The sequence below is a fragment of the Tachyglossus aculeatus genome, chromosome 12, assembly GCF_015852505.1.
Source record: "Tachyglossus aculeatus isolate mTacAcu1 chromosome 12, mTacAcu1.pri, whole genome shotgun sequence".
NCBI lineage: Eukaryota > Metazoa > Chordata > Mammalia > Monotremata > Tachyglossidae > Tachyglossus > Tachyglossus aculeatus.
Window position 1 is genome coordinate 23,623,971 of NC_052077.1, and position 18,893 is coordinate 23,642,863.

An 18,893-nucleotide genomic window follows, 5' to 3' on the forward strand; every position below is an offset into this window, starting at 1 on the left:
AGGGAGAGACGAGAGAGAGAGAGCACCCCCCGCGCAGGCGTGGTTGAGGGAACTTCCCATCAGCTTCAGGTGCCTTCCTGTTCCCCTTTCTTGTATCAGACCTCTCTTGGGCAGGGAACTGGGCCTCAAGAAGTGCAGTGTGGGTGTAAGTTGCAGAGGTGCACAAAGATGCATATCCTGAGTTATAACTCCCCCGGCTCAAAGGACACTGACTGCATGGACCTGAGCCTGGGCCTAGGAGCCCAAACCCCTGGAGCCCAACTCAGGCTAGCCCTAACCTCCGTATTGGCTGGTCAGGATTCTTTGTGTGGCAGTGGGCAAGTCATTTAAGCTTTCCAGCCTCAGTTTCCTTAGCAGAATAAATGGGGAATCTACCTGCTCTCCCCTATGTGTCTGTGGGGATATTGTGAGGACATGAGAAAGCCCTTTGATATCTTAGGAAGCGCTTCTAAGTGCTTAGTACAGTGCCCTGCACACAGTAAGCGCTCAATAAATACGATTGTTTAGGAAGATGCTTTCAAGTCCAAGGTAGCATTATTTATATTTATATATTTTTATGCGTCAAGCCACCTTTTTCATCATGAAGCTGCCCTGTTCCTGTTGTCATGGAGTCTGTTTTCTTCCTCAGTTCATCCTTGTTGGGTGTGATTCTAATAGCCTTCCAACAAGCACAGTATATTTTAACAGAATTCATGAAATCAAGACAGAGACAAAATCCTAATTCCTGTTCTCAGCAGAATAGCAACCCAGTTGATGTAATCAGCTCTGATTCATACAAGTAAGAATTATTCTTTTTATTCCGTATGAACTAATTTTTTTGTCTTTTATATTCTGAGTCATTAAAAACATTTTGTAGAAAATGTGTGAGTGTTCCTTCAGGAGGCTTTCCAGAGGATGAATGTGTGAGCGGAGAGATTTGTTTCTCCCAACAGACCGTGCGTATGAAATCTCCATTTATACTGGATTCTCCAATGTCAGAAAATAGTTTGTTAGCTAAGGGGCTTGATGTGGATAAAGAAGGAATCTATTTGCTGTTGTTGACTTGAAAACTAAATTGCACTGATTTTGTCTTACATGGCTTTCTTTTTCTATTTAATTTAGGGGCAGTTGCAAATCCTTTGTGGACTCCTACAGTCCTTCTGATAAAGGCAAAGGAAAAGGCTTCCTTTCGGTATCCACACCACCAAGCAGAATCCAGAATGCTACAAAGAGAAGCCCAGCAATGTATAGCCATTCTCAGAAAAAGCACAAGTGCTCTGTATATTACAGTAAACAAAAAACCAGCACGGTGGTTGCCAACAGTGCCAACACTACTACTGATGAAAAGCAAAACCTGGCTGCCGAGGCCCATGCCTCAGCACCCAAAGAGGACCTTTGCATAGACACTGGGGGTGAGAACTGGGTAAATTTTAAATATGCCAACGGAATTAGTGTTAACATGCAAAAGAATTTGACCCTTCCAGGAAACTTCCTGGGTAAAGAGGAGAATACACTGAAAAACACCAACATTGTGAAAAACACTTCTTCAGAATGTGATGTGAAGGAGGTCACACAAACATGTATGTTTCCTAAGGAAACTGATATTAAAACTTCAGAAAACTTAACTGAGCTCAAGGAACGGGAGCTCTGTTCTCTGAAGACGCCTAAAAAGCTACCTGAAAGCCCCTTGCCAAGAAATTCACCGCCACCCCAGGCAGAGCTGCAAGAAACTTCCAGGAAAAATAATGGTAATTTTCCCATTGGTATATTCAGTTCTTTGCTGCCTTATGAGGTAGATTTACTTATGTCCCAAACTGTTTACAGTGAGGGTTGGTTCCCAATTATGAGAAGCAGCATAGCTCAGAGGAAAGAGCGTGGGCTTTGGAGTCAGAGGTCAGGGGTTCAAATCCCAGCTCCACCAATTGTCAGCTGTGTGACTTTGGGCAAGTCACTTCACTTCTCTGGGCCTCAGTTACCTCATCTGGAAAATGGGGATTAAGACTGTGAGCCCCACGTGGGACAACCTGATCACCTTGTAACCTCCCCAGCGCTTAGAACAGTGCTTTGCACATAGTAAGCGCTTACTAAATGCCATCATTATTATTATTATGACATTCAGGAAGAATCAATGTAATTGGGACTCTGTTTTGTTTTATTTTGCCTTTGACTTTTCTCAAAGATAAGCTTCCCAGAACAAATATGTGGTAAAACTGGAAGTTTGAAGCAGAGAGGTTTTAGGGAGGAAGCATAAGGAATGGACCCCAGTGCCTAAGCCTAGATAGAAAGTGTTTTCTTTTTAGAGTGGGAGGAGACAGGCACTCCTTGCTCATCTTTTCCCTTGGCCCAGTCTTGTGTATGTGGTTTGCAAAAATCCTAAGGCATCAGAAATTTGATTAGACTCTGAGAATGGGTTTTGCCCTTGCCATAGTCAACAGTGTCATTCTTCACTGGCACCAGGCCATCAGCAAAATTCTGAATCCTCCCAAACACACAAAACCAGACTTAAAGGAGAGACTTAAAGGATTTCAGACTTAAAGGAGAACAGACCCTATTGGATTTCAGATAGTCCCTAGCCTTTGAATCTTTTTAGACCCTTTCTGATTTGGGTGTTTGGTGGGTGGTTTTTTTTTTCTAAGTCATGTGGATCATTGCTTATTTTCCTGGCTATTCAACTTTTATGTGTGTAAAAATTGAATTTGTTTTGTGGTCTTTTTCCAAATCTGATAGGTCAGTAGTAATAATGATGGTATTTGTTAAGCACTTACTATGTGCCCAGCACTGTTCTAAGCGCTGAATAGTAGTTAACTGTACTACCTGACCAATCAGTTAATGGTATCTGATTGGCTGCTGAGTGTGAAGCACTATACTGAGTACTTTGGAGAGTGCACCAGATGCCAAATACATGTTTCTTGCCCGCAAGTAACTTGCACTTTAATGAGAGACAAATAGGTAAAAATTATTTGTAAATAGTGGCAGAACAAAGATGTAACAGGAAGTAGATCTCTTTCCTGCCCAGTGACTGAAAGCTCTCAATCCATCATCATTTCTGCATTTGCACTTCTGTTGTAACGCATCGTCTGTTTTTCTGCCCGCTCATTTTATAAGCTTTTCGTGCTTTTGACTATCTCTCCATTCAGATGAGCTTAATGTTTCATGGCTTCTAGTCCTGATGATTTACTTACATCAGGTTTATTAGTTCTGAAATACCCTGTGTGTTTATCATAGAGTAGCTCCATAATGGCTTTGCTGGCAAAGAACACGCTCAGGCCAGCATGGTCTTGTGGGAAGAGCATGGAACTGGGAATCTGAGGCCCTGTATTCTAATCCTACCTCAGCCACTGGGCCACAGGGTGGCCTTGGGCAAGTCACTTCACTTCTTCGTGCTTCAGTTGCCTCATCTGTAAATTCCTTTTCCTCCCCCCAAACGGGCATCGTGAGCATAAAGTGAGATAACAGAAGCAAAAGCATTTTGGAAAAATGAAAGTGTAAAGGACATTAAACCATCTCTTAAATCAGTGAGGGCATGTCTATTATATCACAATCATTAACTCAGCTCACTGATTCCCTAGCCAACTTGCTGCTTTTGATATACTTGAAAAATTCTTTATTATTAGCTTTGCCATCTCTTGCAAGGGACTCATATTTCTTTTTTTTGGACTAATTTCCTGTGGGCACTTTCCATTTCTCCCCACTTAAGTGAGCTTTTCCCTCTGTTGTCCTTGCTGCCATTGAGCCATGCAGGGCTTTTGTTTGAGCATTTGTTTTTTCATTGTTGTTCTGTGGGACACAGTTTTCCTAAATATCAAATATGATGTTTTAAACCAGCCTCCAGACATGAAGAAGGCTTTGTTATTTTTCATAGCTGGTCCTTTCAGCTTTTTCCTAAGGAAGCTAAACATTTCATGGTGGTTCCTTCCTTAAGGAGAATGTTCAGTTGAATCAAGTGTTCAGAACAGTGTTCTGCACACAGTAAACACTCAATAAATGCTATTGATTGATCACACTGCAATCGCTTTGCAAAGGGGCTCTTCCACCAAGTCTTCCTCTGCTTAGAATTAAATTCAGCATATTATCTTCCCCTGTAGGCTAGTTGATCTAGAGAAATAATTTATCCTATCTAAAAATCTTCTCTCTCCTTCTATTTAGGAGAATATGTTGTCTATTATTCTCACCAATCGCAATTTTACCACCCTCCCAATCTCACATTTTGTTTTTGCTTACTTTACCATTCTGGTTAGAAGGTCTATAATCCAGCTGTCCAGTAATTTTATAATGTGAAATTGCTATCCATGAGGGCTTGTTTTATTACTGTTTATGTTGCCCCTCCCAACCAGTGCCGCACCTCCACCGATGCACCTATCCCTTTCCTTCCTCTAAAATTTCTAGCCTAGCACCTTTGCAAGTCATTGGTTTTCTTCCCTTACCGTGTCTTGAGGCGCACTTACTGTTCCTCACCCCTCCCAACCAGTGCCGCACCTCCACTGATGCACCTATCCCTTTACTTCCTCTAAAATTTCTAGCCTAGCACCTTTGCAAGTCATTGGTTTTCTTCCCTTACCGTGTCTTGAGGCACACTTACTGTTCCTCAACCTTGTGTCTCTTGCTCTCGACTCTAGTCATGCCCTCTTTCCTTCCTGGAAATCCCACCCCCTTCACACCAACAGACCACTGCTCTTCCCATCTTCAAAGCCCTACTAAAATCATACTTAATCATACTAAAATCATAGAAAGCCTTCCCTGACCAACCACTCATCTCCCCACCCTGTTCTCCCTCCCTTCCGCGTCACCTCTGCACCAAAATCCATTCCCCTTAAGCACTTGGGTATTTACCCTACTTGCACAGTACTTATGTACATATCCGTATGCCTGGTTGTTTTCCCTTACCTGTAATTTATTTATCTGTCTGTCTTCCCCACTAGATTGTAAGTTCCTTGATGGCAGGGGTCATGTCTTCCAATTCTGTTATACCTAGTACATATTCTGCACACAGTAAGTGCTCAATAAATACCATTAATTGATAACATCCACTGTGTCTGAGACGCCTGTTAAATAACATGAAGGCCCTCAGTAGTTTGTCAGAAATTCCAATTACCCCGCTTTGTTTCTTGAAGTTCTAGCATACAGCAGCATTGGTATTATTTTGCTTTCTTTTTTATTCTGGCCAGTTTGCAGTTTGATGGGCAGTCTACGTAATGTACTCCTTATAGCTCAGTTAACCTGTTTGAGTCTCTCCAAGTCTCCCCATCCCTTTCACCCCCATGCCCTTGAGCCATCTTCCAGAGATTGCATTAATTTCTTTTCTGAACTCACTGGCTTTCACCCAGTTCTCATTTTTAAACTGTTCCTCACCTTCTAGCAGCCTGGTTCCATTTTGGTTTAGGTGGAGCCCATTTCACCTATCTACACCATCACCTCAATCATGCCTTGAGACTCTGGAGCTCTGACTGCCCACCACATTGGTACTAGTAGCATTTCAGAGAGTATTAATGTGGAGTCTGGGCATCACTACTGCATCAGCCTCCTCGCTAACCTCCCTGCATCCTGCGTCTCCCCTTTCCAGTCCCTACTTCAGTCTGCAGCCCGGATCATGTTTTTGAAAAAGCATTCTGTCCATATCTCCCCACTCCTCACAAACGTCCAGCGGTTGCCCATCCATCTCCACAACAAACAGAAACACTTTACCATTGGCTTTAAAGAACTCAATCAGCACTCTCCCTCCTATGTAAACTCACTGATCTACTACAACCTAACCCACACACTCCACTCCTCAAACACCAGCTTACTGTCTGTACCTTGATCTCATCTATCTCGCTACCCACCTGTTTGCCCATATTCTCCCTTGGACCTGGAATTCCCTCCCTTTTCATATTCGACAGTCCATCACCACTCTCCCCACCTTCAAAACCCTCCTAAAATCACATATATTGTTCCAGGTCTTCCCTGACTAAGCCCTCATTTCCCCTACCTCCCTTCCATTTCGACTCTGCATTTGGCTGTGTACCCCTTAAGCTCTTTGATTCTCACCCCAGCCCCACTGTTCTATTATTCTATTTCCCCTATCCCTAACCTATTTTAATTAATCTGTCAGTCATATTTATTGAGCACTTACTGGGTGCAGGGCACTGAACAGAGCGCTTAGAAGTATGCAACACAACAGAGTTGGTAGACATTGACCTTACTTGTGGTCAGAGATTGCATTTCCCAATTCGGATATGTTATGTTTTCCCAAACGTGTGGTACAGCGCTCTGCACCCAGTAAGCGCTCCATGAATATGACGGATTGAGTCTTGGGCCTCAGCTCCATGCCTAACAGTATAAATTGATTCTCCGTGATGCTCTTCCTTTCCTGTGCCTTTACTTCCATCTTGTACCCTGACCAATGGCTCCTCCCTGAAGCAGCGTGGCTTAGCAGAAAAAGCACCGGCTTGGGAGTCAGAGGTCATGGGCTCTAATCCTGGCTCCGCCACTTGTCAGCTGGGTGACTTTTGGCAAGTCACTTAAGTTCTCTGTGCTTCAGTTACCTCAAATGTAAAATTGGGATGAAGACTGTGAGCCCCACATGGGACCTGATTACCCTGTTTCTACCCCAGCTCTTAGAACAGTGCTTGGCACATAGTAAGTGCTTAATAATTACCATCCTCCCTGACCCTCTCTAACAACATATTTACCCTACAAGTGTCAGGCTACCTCTGCACCCAGCAGGCAAGTTACAGTGGGGTTCTCTTGTATATCTCACAAGCTAGTCATCAGTGTGGACATGCACTGTTTGTTGCTCCTCAAACCATATCCTAAAATTAAATTACCTTGTTCATACTGGCTGCTGTGGCCCATGTGCCCATTTGCCCAGAAGCACCAGAACATTTTGGAGATGGCAACCTTTTAGTAGATGTCCCTCCATTAAGTCTGAAAAATCTGGTACTGTTAGGTCGTGGGAAAAAAAACCCCAAAGAAGTCCTTGTTCCAGGATGTATCTGTGCCTATTCATCATCTGAATACGTTTGCCGACAAGTTAACTAGTAAACAGTTTAATTTACTGCAGTTGGAGGAATAGATGTGAAGACTCTCCTCCTTTCTGGAATGTTTGAAAATATAATCATTTGGTTTTTGCCAGACCAGATCAGAAAGCCTTCTTTTCTAGTCCAGGATTAGTTTTGCCTTTGACAACGTCTGATATCTGATGTTTGATGCTAATAGTTGAATGAGGATTGTCTTGTAGCGTATCATGGGAGTTGGGGAGTAATTTAAGGTGCAAGTGGAATCACTGTGATAGTTTTAGCTCTTGTAGCTGTGGATAGTGTGCATGAATTGTGAAGTGGTCCAGGAGGCTGCATTTCATAAGAGGATAGTTTGTACATTTGTTATGAATCTTCTCCCACAAAGTCCTCTTGTTTTTGATTATTTTTTGGCCGAGTCAGGAATGTGTTAAGTGATGTAGGAGTGGCTGTGGAGGGAAGCGTTTTAGGAGTTGATGAAAGAGCCTTGGACCCCTGCTCCATTCAGACCTAGCATAATGAAGCAGAAATGTGTGGTGCTTGATATTTTCTGATGCAGTGAGGGTGTTAGCACCAGAGTCTTTTACAGGTTCTCCAAGCGGTCGTGTTCTTCTATCTGCACTTAGGTATTCATTAAGACCTCTTTTCTTATATTATAAGAGGCTTACCTCTCCCTTGGAAAGCATGTCAGTTCCTCCATAATGCTTTTCCCAGGTAGTGGCATGCAAAACTGAATCTAGCACACTTTAAGAGATGCAAACGTCGCCAACCCCCTGGTTCCCCAATACATATACGGAGAGTATCCAGATTATAGGCCAAAGAGACCTGGCCCTGGCCCCTGCTCAGGCCTTGAGAGCATTCCTGGCTCTGCAATCTCCCCTACACCTCCTTTCAAGTTAAAGAAAGGATATAACAGGCACCTCCCACCCCTTTCACCATTACCTTCCAAACCCCCCTCCGTGAGAAACACACCACAAAATCTGTAGACCATCCTCTTTGTGATTCAGCCCCTCTTGTTATACTTTTGAGTGAATATAGAGTTTTGAACTCATGTTTGACATAAAGAATGATCCCAGCTAGTCTTAAATGAAGATGGAGGAAACAGGGTTCATCACCCTCTACACTGTAAGCTTGTTATGTCTGCTAATTCTGTTGTATTGTACTCTCCCAAGTGTTTAGTACAGTGCTCTGCACATAGTAAGCACTCAATACCATTGATTAATTAATCCATCTTTTTGTCAATGTTGAGTGGTTCCCATCCACCCGCTGTTGGTGTTTTCCACTGTTGCATCTAATTTTGCAGTGAATGCCTATTCCTCTGGAAAATTGTTCCTCCATCCCATAACTCTTCTGCCTGGGGGTATTTCTCAGTACTCAATTTGAGGTCTCTGTCTACTTTCAACCCTTGTTCCATTTTGTCTCCTGTGGAATAATAATTGTATTTATTAAGCCCTTACACTGTGCTAGTTGCTGGAACAGACACAGTACAATTAGTTCAGACCCAGTCTTTGTACCACACGGGGCTCACAGTATGAGGGGATGGGAGAACAGGTATTTAATCCTAGTTTTACAGATGAGGAAACTGAGGCACAGGGCTGGTCACAGAGAGGGAATTGGCAGAGCCGAGTTTATGTGCACTTTCAACTAGGCTATGCTGGTTCCCTGTACTCATCTTCCCAGTGGACGTAAAGTGTCTTTTGCACAGACAACTACTTACATAACTGCTTCCTGATCCACAGGCAAGGGTGTAATGGGTAACGAAAGGATGGAGGGGCAGATTTGGGTGGTGATTTCAAATGGTCGCACGGGCTTGGGAGTCAGAGGTTCTAATCCCAGCTCCGCCACTCGTCAGCTGTGTGATTTTGGGCAAGTCACTTAACTTCTCTGTGCCTCAGTTACCTCATCAGTAAAATGGGGATTAAGACTGTGAGCCCAACGTGGGACACCTTGTATCTACCCCAACACTTAAAACAGTGCTTGGCACGTAGTAAGTGCTTAACAAATGTCATCTGTGACTCACCCTCCACCTGCCCAAGGTAGATTGGGCCATTGCTGCCCAATCTGTACAGCAGATTGGGAAAGGCAGAAAGGGACACCAAGTGGCAGAGAAAACAGAAAATGAGAGGAAAATGAGGAACAGTGAGTAGAGAGGAGGAAACAGTCCAACAGAAGAGCTGAGGCCTGGGCAGGAGGGTGACCGTGTGAAAAAGAGGAAGAAAAAGACTAGGCTTAAAGGAACTGGGAAGGTATAGTCTCTAACTAGCCCCGGGAATAGGAATTAGTATTGAGATTCCTGGCATCTTCAAAAACATGTGCTTCATTAAGCACATCAAGAATAAAGGGAAAAAAACCAACTGACAAGGGGGAAAAAAATACTCTGCTTCCCCAAATCTCAGTGTGTTGTAATAGTTTTTGTTGTTGATGTTGCCGAGAACTACAGAACTGTTTCTAAATTCAGTCAGTGTGCCCTTGCCTTCAAGCCTCTTTCCCCCTTCGCTGCAGGCCTTCTGCCCTCATATGAATTAGATTGCCAAATTCCCTGCTCAAGAGACATCTGTGGGCTGATTCTTGAAAGTCCTCCACCACTCTTAACCACTGTCCGACTGCCAGAGATATATGCAACCAAGTTTAAAACTATTGATTCAATTTTGTAGTAGCTTATTAATATTCCTGATGGGGTAGAGACCTTAATAATTTTGGTAGTTATGGTTTTTAAATGCTTACTATGTGTCAAGTACTACTCTAAGCCCTGGGATAAAATACAAATTAATCGGGGAGAACTTGAATACCCATTATATGGATGAGGAGAAGTTAAGCGACTCGCCCAAGGTCACATAGCAGGCACGTGGTGAAGCCAGGATTAGAACCCATGTCCTCTAACACCCAGTTTTGTGTTCTTTCTGCTTGGCCATGCTGCTCCTCAAAGAGCTTTTCTTTGGTCAGACTGTACCTCATTTGTTTTTATGTGATCTCAAATGGATTTTTTCTGTTATTGCTAGTTTTATGTTTTGGTATTAATGATAATACCAGCTAGAAATTAACCCTGAGTATTACAAGGTAGTGTGTGAGTACCCTCACTCTGCCAGAATTAAAATTGCCTCCTAAAATAAGGTTAACAGCTTTCAATTTATTGCCATGAAGCAAACTTTAAGGAATCACCAATATTTCAGATGATTTTTAAAACTATAATCATTGGAATTGAACACCAAAGAGGCAATGCAAAAATTTTATATAAACCATTCATTTTTGTTTCCATTGTGTTCAATTCCCTGGCACCACAGGGGCATTACTGATTTTCCAAGGATCTGTGGTTTACATTTTATTGTAAAAGTGGTTGAGTGTTGTATATTAAATCTGGATCCCTCCACTAGGAAACTTCGATGACTAATACTTTTAGAGCTGCATTCTTGGCATGAAGAAGTCTTCAGGAAACAGTTTTCTCTGTGGATTATATCGGTAGGGAGGTGGTGACTCATTTTTGTGAGGCGAGCACCCACACTTACTTTCAGGCCTCTGACCTCCAGGATCTGACAGGATTCTTACTCACTGTTTCCTTTTGTGTTGCTTACAGATCCTCTCCTCCCTTGATGATTTATTTTGCTCTTTGCATCTTATTTTTCTTTTCCTGACCTTTTATTGAAATGCATTGAATGCTGACACGTACAAAGTGAAAGGGGTACATATTTCTGTAATGGTATGCTCTTGAAGGGGGACTGCTTTTTTATCTATTGCTAGCTATACAGTGCCATATGATCAAAGATTCTTAAGGTCACCTTGTTCTAACCCTCTTGGTAGATGGGGCTACACCACTATCCTCTATACCTCTATTCTGTCAAGCGCTTAATACAGTGCTCTGCACATAAAAGTGCCTAATAAATGCCATTGATTGACTCTTCCAGAAAAGGAGATGTCACATCTTCCATAACGGGGTCAATGAAGGTCAGCTCTAGGTAGAAAGGTCAGGCTGAGTGGGCTCTAAGGATCCAAAGACTGTAGGTAACTATGCTAAACTTAGTTCTTCTGTTGCTCCAGCTTGCCAGAACTCTCTGCACATCAGAATAATAGATTTTCTGAGCGTGCAGAATACCAAAATAGGTGTTCTCACTCTGTAAAGTTAAAAAGGATGTGAGATTTTGCCTGTCCGGTAATTGAAGTATGAGTTTGGGAAATCAAAATCTGCTATAACTAAATATAAGACCTTTTCCCCTCAAAGTCTAGGGTGTGCTTTCCATATGAGATGTCACTTTGCCTGTTATTTTTGATGAGCTCTCATTATAAGTTGCTCCTATTGCAATGATAATGGTGGGAGTGCCTCTTGACAAGAAGAGAAAAAAATCAAGATTACTTCTTTCTCAGGGAAGTGCTGTAAATGCAGTAAGGAGGTGAAGGTGATATAGAAACTCAGGATATTCTATTAAGGACTGCGTTCACCTATAGGCAAGATAGGTGATTGGGAAACCATTGGAATTGGAACCACAACCCCATACTTCCTGACTGTCAGTGTTCAAAATGGAAGCACTGTGACAGGCTCAGGCCATTCCCTACATTAGACAAATTGTGACAAGCCTTTGAAAATATGGCTTTATCTTAAGTGGTTGTGTTGGGTTTTTTTTTTTGTAAGAGGAATTGGAACTGACATTTATTGAGAATCCATTATATGCCAATCTGTGGGGTAGATTCAGGGTAGTCAGATGAGATACTGTTCCTGTCTCGCTCAAAGCCCACACAGTATGAGGTAGGCAGAGTGGAGTTATTTCCATTTTACAAATGAGGAACCTGAGGTACAGAGTGGAAAGGGACTTGCCTACAGTCACTTCGTCAATTATTGGAAGAAGTGGGATTAGAAGTCAGGTCTCCTGACCGCCAGAGCCGTGCTTTTTCCAAACAGGCCACACTACCTCCCTTTTTATTTCAGTCCGCATAGTTAGATGTGGAAATGAAATCAATCTTGGCTAGTGTGGTAGCATCTGGTTGCAGTGTGTGTGTTTGAGCACTGTCCTCTGTGTGTCATGTGATGTGGAGGTGATCCTAAAACAAGAGGAGGAAGAACTAGCCTCCTCAGCTGCACCTCCTCCTATTTAGCTCTCCATTTTGGCATCTCCATATCCACCCACATGTGCTTCTTACTGTTGTCCATCAAATCTGTCACTGTCCTGTGCATGTCTCTGCTAGTACTATGCCCTCTGACTAAAATATTTTGTCCCCTTTTCCAAATTCCATTCTTCCCCTTCTTCTGAATGGCCACCTTCATCTTACAGCCCTCCTCTATCAGCCATACTTGACTGAGTAGTTCATTGATTCCAGCTTCCCCCAGCCTTTTGTTTGCTTCCATAAAGTATGTCAGTTCTTCTGCTTTGCACTTGCATGTTATTTCTATTCTGTTCCTTGGCCTCTTGAAATTTTGATCTCACATTTTGCCTGCTTATGTTAATCTATTTCTAGTGTGCTTGCATTTGTTTTCCTGACTCCCATAATAAAAATGATAATGGCATTTATTAAGCAAAAACTCAGGCAAAAACTCCTCATCCTTGGCTTCAAGGCTCTCCATCACCTTGCCCCCTCCTACCTCACCTCCTTTCTCTCCTTCTGTAGCCCAGCCCACACCCTCCGCTCCTTTGCTGCTAATCTCCTCACCGTGCCTCGTTCTCGCCTGTCCCACCGTCGACCCCCCGGCCCACGTCATCCCCCGGGCCTGGAATGCCCTCCCTCTGCCCATCCGCCAAGCTAGCTCTCTTCCTCCCTTCAAGGCCCTACTGAGAGCTCACCTCCTCCAGGAGGCCTTCCCAGACTGAGCCCCCTCCTTCCTCTCCCCCTCCTTCCCCTCTCCATCCCCCCCACCTTACCTCCTTCCCCTCCCCACAGCACCTGTATATATGTATATATGTTTGTGCGTATTTATTACTGTACTTATTTATTTTATTTGTACATGTTTATTCTATTTATTTTATTTCGTTAATATGTTTTGTTCTCTGTCTCCCCCTTCTAGACTGTGAGCCCGCTGTTGGGTAGGGACCGTCTCTATATGTTGCCAACTTGTACTTCCCAAGTGCTTAGTACACTGCTCTGCACACAGTAAGCGGTCAATAAATACGATTGAATGAATGAATAAATAAGCAGTTATCATGTGCAAAGCACTGTGCTAAGTGCTGGGGTGGCAGAACAGGGACTGTGTCCACTCTGATTATCTTGTATCTACCCCAGCACCTTAGTGCAGTGTTTGGCACATAATGCGTAACAAATACCATAATTATTATCTGATACATTGCTGTGAAGTCATTCACAAGCCCTGTCCCACACAGGCTTCACAATCCATCTCATTCCAATTTTATAAATGAGAAAATGCTGTTTCCCGCTATTCCTGAAGAGGCAAGGGAAGGGGAAAAAAGGATCAATAGAATTCCAACTCCTTGAGGGCAGGATTTGGTTCTTGTTTTCTTCTTTATAATTCTCCAGTGTGGCTAGTGCAGTGCTTTGTCAGTTGAATGAAGAAATGAGTGAATGAATTGCCAGGAAGATGAATAGAAAAATCTAAAGTTGCATTTTTTTTTGTTGTTATTTCTCGTGACTACAACTCAGGGAGTAACCCGCAAGTGCCTAACAAGAATGAAGTAGAAAATTGTGAAGCTCTGAAAAAGCAGGTGGTCATCAGCACCAAGCCTTCCTCAGAAAAGAAGATTCACAAGGCACCCAAAGAAGAGCCGTGTTGTGGGAAAGCAGAATTACCTTCACTTGAGGTCTGTATTCAGTCTTTAGTAGACATCAGAAACTTTAGTTTAATTGTTTTTTTATTTATTCAAGTTGGGCTGCAGTTCTCATTTGGCAAAAAATTTGTTTTGTTACAGTTTTGTTTGTTTTTAAGTGCTTACTATATGCCAGGCACTTTACTGATCACTGAAGTAGATAAAAGCTTGGGTAAGGTTGGGCATAATCCATGTCCCACATGGGGCTCACAATCTTAATTCCCATTTTACAGATGAGGGAACTGAGGCACAGAGAAGTTAAGTGACCCGTCCCATGGTCACAGCAGACAAGTGGCGGAGTTGGGATTACCTCCCAGCTCCTATGACTCACAGACCTGTGTTCTACTCACTAGGCCATGTTAAATTCTCTTTTGTTGGGGAAAGGAAAGACATGGTGAAAGGGGCTGGATATTGCTTAAGGGTGCCGTCATAACAGGTTAGTTCCTCCCTGCTCTCATTTCCACCTGCCTCATTTTTTAAAAACACATAGGTAATTATTCTGAAAGCTGTAAAATAGGCCATGCCTAAATTTTGAAAATAGGAAGAGCATGAAGACAATCATGCAGGTAACTTACATAAAATCATGTACACCCCTCGCACAGAGATTACTTTTTGATTAACGCCACATTCATTCATTCATTCAATCGTATTTATTGAGCGCTTACTGTATGCAGAGCACTGTACTAAGCGCTTGGGAAGTACAAGTTGGCAACATATAGAGACGGTCCCTACCCAACAGTGGGCTCACAGTCTAGAAGGGGGAAACAGAGAACAAAACAAAACATATTAACAAAGTAAAATGAATAGAATAAATATGTACAAGTAAAATAAATAAATAAATAGAATAATAAATACGTACAACCATATATACATATATACTGGTGCTGTGGGGAGGGGAAGGAGGTAAGGCGGGGGAATGGGGGGGGGCTCAGTCTGGGAAGGCCTCCTGGAGGAGGTGAGCTCTCAGTAGGGCCTTGAAGGGAGGAAGAGAGCTAGCTTGGTGGATGTGTGGAGGGAAGGCATTCCAGGCCAGGGGGATGACGTGGGCCGGGGGTCAACGGCGGGACAGGCGAGAACGAGGCACGGTGAGGAGATTAGCGGCAGAGGAGCTGAGGGTGTGGGCTGGGCAGTAGAAGGAGAGAAGGGAGGTGAGGTGGGGGGGGCGAGGTGATGGACAGCCTTGAAGCCCAGGGTGAGGAGTTTCTGCCTGATGCGTAGGTTGATTGGTCGCCACTGGAGATTTTTGAGGAGGGGAGTAACATGCCCAGAGCATTTCTGGACAAAGACAGTCCGGGCAGTGGCGTAAAGTGTGGATTGAAGTGGGGAGAGACAGGATGGGAGATCAGAGAGGAGGCTGATACAGTAATCCAGATGGGATAGGATGAGAGCTTAAATGAGCAGGGTAGCGGTTTGAATGGAGAGGAAAGGGAGGATCTTGGCAATGTTGTGGAGGTGAGACCGGCAGGTTTTGGTGACGGCTTGGATGTGAGGGGTGAAAAAGAGAGCGGAGTCGAGGATGACACCAAGGTTGCGGGCTTGTGAGACGGGAAGGATGGTAGTGCCGTCAACAGTGATGGAAAAGTCAGGGAGAGGGCAGGGTTTGGGAGGGAAGACAAGGAGTTCAGTCTTGGACATGTTGAGTTTTAGGTGGCGGCCAGACATCCAGATGGAGGTGTCCTGAAGGCAGGAGGAGATGCGAGCCTGGAGGGAGGGAGAGCAGGGGCAGAGATGTAGATTTGGGTGTCATCAGCATAGAGATGATAGTTGAAGCCGTGGGAGCGAATGAGGTCACCAAGGGAGTGAGTGTAGATCGAGAACAGAAGGGGACCAAGAACTGAACCTTGAGGAACCCCTACAGTAAAGGGATGGGAGGGGGAAGAGGAGTCTGCAAAAGAGACTGAGAATGAACGGCCGGAGAGATAAGAGGAGAACCAGGAGAAGATGGAGTCTGTGAAGCCAAGGTTGGATAGCGTGTTGAGGAGAAAGGCGTGGTCCACAGTGTCAAAGGCATCTGAAAGGTTGAGGAGGATTAGGATAGAGTATGAGCCTTTGGATTTGGCAAGCAGGCGGTCATTGGTGACCTTTGAGAGGGCAGTTTCCGTGGAATGTAGCGGACGGAAGGCAGATTGAAGGGGGTCGAGGAGATTGAGGAAAACTGACGTGGTATATGCAGCTTGACAGACACTGAGTGGCAATCAGTCCAGAAAGCCTAGTGAAAACACGTAATATGGAAGAACAGTGCATTTCAGTGCCATCTATTAAATATGGAGCAGATCCTCAATTGTCTTCGACAAAGTTGAAAACAATTCTAAGCTGTAACTTTTATATCATTTCATATCTTTTTCTCTTGACATGATGGTGAAGATGACTTTCCTTTAGAGTAAACAGAAAAAGAGAAAAATATGTAACTGCCTTGTCCTGGCTAACATTCTAAATATTTCTTCAATAGTAATTCATGTGGACCGCAGTAATAAAAACAACAGGTGAAGGCAGGAAAGATTTATTGTTGCTGAATTTAACAACAACATGACCATAAATCTGGCAGATGGTTCTAGTTTTAAAACCATCAAAATTTTTATAGACTATTTTTTTCTTCCCTTGCTTCATCAGGAATAGGGAAAGTGGATAATAAGAAAGAGAAATGCATACACCACGGTGCTAGAAAAACTTATATTTCACTTTTCCCCCAAGGTTCAAGGACCTGACTTTTGGAGGGTTAGCGTAACAATAGATTTGGGAAAATATGGAAGTTTTTGTTCTCCACTATGTTTTGACTCTAAATCATTAAAGATCCAACACACTTGAATTCAGTATTGACATAACCATTTCATTAACTCATATTTTTGCCTTTCAGCAAGAAGATCCTTATAGGAAGAAAAGGCCTCAGGAGAAAAGAGAAGGAAATTTACCGAATGTAAATTGGAATAGAAATAGGACAACTAGAAAAAATAAGAAAAAAAGCATTGTTGTATCTGCAAGGTATGTTTAACTCATTGTGCCTTCCAACACTTAGTCTTTCACTTTATTTCATTTTGGCCTGTCTTGAAATTTAAACACATTTTTGAAATTTTGAAGGTCAGGTTATTGGAATGTTCTCACTCTTAGGTCTTCATGTAAATCAGTTATAAACAGATATTGCACTCCTTAGCATGGGTTGTTAGGAATTATTTTAAGGCTAGTTAATTTGGTGTTACTTTGGGTTTCAAATTCTTACATAGTTAACCTCAATTGGAAAGTATTTCTAGCTGCAGCAGATTTGGGAGAAAAGAATAATTTTACACAATCTATCCATCATTGTCCAACAACAAAACATGATTTCAGTAAATATTTTATTCACTTATTGTTGTGAAGAAAAGTTTTATAGGGGAAAAACTTTATACTGTAAATGCAAATTTCTAACCTGTTGTAAAAATTGACTTTTAAAATAGTTTAAAAGTCATTTTTTTAAACAAGAGTTTAGGTAGTTTCCCTGATTTTATTGTGTAAATGGTTTCCTTTTCAATACTGGAAACTACTTTATGAAAAGCTATGATCAAATGTGTGGTGCATTCTCAAATAAATAAAAAAACTAACCTTGAGGGTGCTTTAAAGAGATATCATTTTCCAGTGTGAACATAAAAGGCAAGAAATGTTTCCCAAGATGTTAAAATGGAGTTTTCCCAATTAGACGTGATTTAAGATTAGAAGTAAAAGTCTGGCATTCTTCAGACATGCAAACTCATAAGTAGCACATAATTGATGGAGAAAACAGTTGGAAAATTTGGTTATTTTCAAGTTCATTTTCTTATTGATAAGAGAATGGTTCTATTTTAATAATTAAATTTAAAATAGAAGGAAAGTTCCCTTTGGTATTGTATCCCATGTGTTTGTTTCCTTTATCAAAGCATCTTCCCCACCCGTGGTAGCTAGGAGCAAAAACATAACCTGCAATTATCTTGCCCTTTTTTAACATGTTCTTAGCAAAGCTACTCCCTCAAGTAACTTTTGATAACTTGGTTTGCTGAAATTGTAGATGTACTTGGTTGCTCCTGAAACCATCTCTTCAGAACAGTTAATTGAACTCAGTGACAACTTCCTGCCTTTCAAGAGTGAAGACAGATTTATCTATTTCTGTCTTTTCATTCCCACTTTTCTGTTCTCTTCTCATTCTAAAACCAGTGGGGCCTACTGCCTCCTCTCTGCCCTCCTATGCCTTTGTTTTACTAGGAATTAAAAGTCAAAGAATTATCTGAGATGTAATATGTGCCGACACCCTCAAGTCCTCTCTTGTTTGCAGCCTCCAAGGGAGCACTGCCAACCCCACATCCAGTTTCGTGAAGCTTGGGTGAGAGAGAATGCAATTCAGTAAAAACATAAATATGATTTTGTATCTTAGAGTTCCTGAGCAGAGTGAGCAGAAGCATATGTGCAGTGACTTTGAGAGGCCCGAACTGAGATCTAACATTGGTCTGAGAAATTGGTGTGCACAAGGTGGTACTGTGGAGGTGTGTAAACCAGAACCCAAAGCTGGGAGTTTATCTGCTTCACAGGGAGAAACAGGTATGTAAATGTGCTGCAGTGATATGCTTTCGCAGTTGGACAACGTGGTAAATTTTCAATTTCATTTTCTTTTCTTTCTCCCTCACCAAAGGGTTGAAACTGTCCCACAGGGTGAACTGGGCTGGATAAAGAGTCAGTTAACAGTCAGTTGGGTTTATAGAGAGCACCTGCTGTTGTCGAGCACTGTATTAAGTGTTTGGGAGAGTATAGGAGATACCATCCCTGTCCACAAGGAGTTTACGATCCAGTGAGTGTAGGCAGACTCATGGTTTACCCCCAAAAAGCTGATGGTAGGAGTGGTGGTATTTTATTAAGCATTTACTATGTGCAAAGCACTGTACTAAGCTCTGGGAAAGAATACACAGGTGGATATTAGACACAGTTGATGGAAGTAGGTAGTGTGCTTAAAATGAATAGCAAAAGGCTAATTTAGGGAGGTTCCAGTCCTTCCATGGCATATGCTGGCCTAAGACACTGAAAATCAATCTCAGTATCTCTCTCTCTCTCTCTCTCTCTCTCTCTCTCTCTCTCTCTCTCTCTCTCTCTCTCTCCCCCTCTCTCTCCCTCTCCCTCTCCCCCTCCCTCTCCCTCTCCCTCCCTCCCTCCCCCCCACTTCTTCCTCTCCTTCCCTCTCTTCCCCCCT

At 42.7% G+C, this 18,893-nt stretch overlaps 1 protein-coding gene across 2 annotated transcripts in view; it reads left to right on the forward strand.

The window, feature by feature from the left end:
- The window catches only part of TMEM131L (transmembrane 131 like), a 160,004-nt gene that overhangs the window by 130,737 nt on the left and 10,374 nt on the right, over positions 1-18,893 (forward strand). For both annotated transcript variants that reach the window (XM_038755015.1, XM_038755016.1), the window contains 5 exons: positions 629-778; positions 1,102-1,727; positions 13,548-13,705; positions 16,566-16,690; positions 18,087-18,250. In XM_038755015.1, the coding sequence (XP_038610943.1) occupies positions 629-778; positions 1,102-1,727; positions 13,548-13,705; positions 16,566-16,690; positions 18,087-18,250 (1,223 nt within the window). The remainder of the gene's footprint in view (positions 1-628; positions 779-1,101; positions 1,728-13,547; positions 13,706-16,565; positions 16,691-18,086; positions 18,251-18,893) is intronic.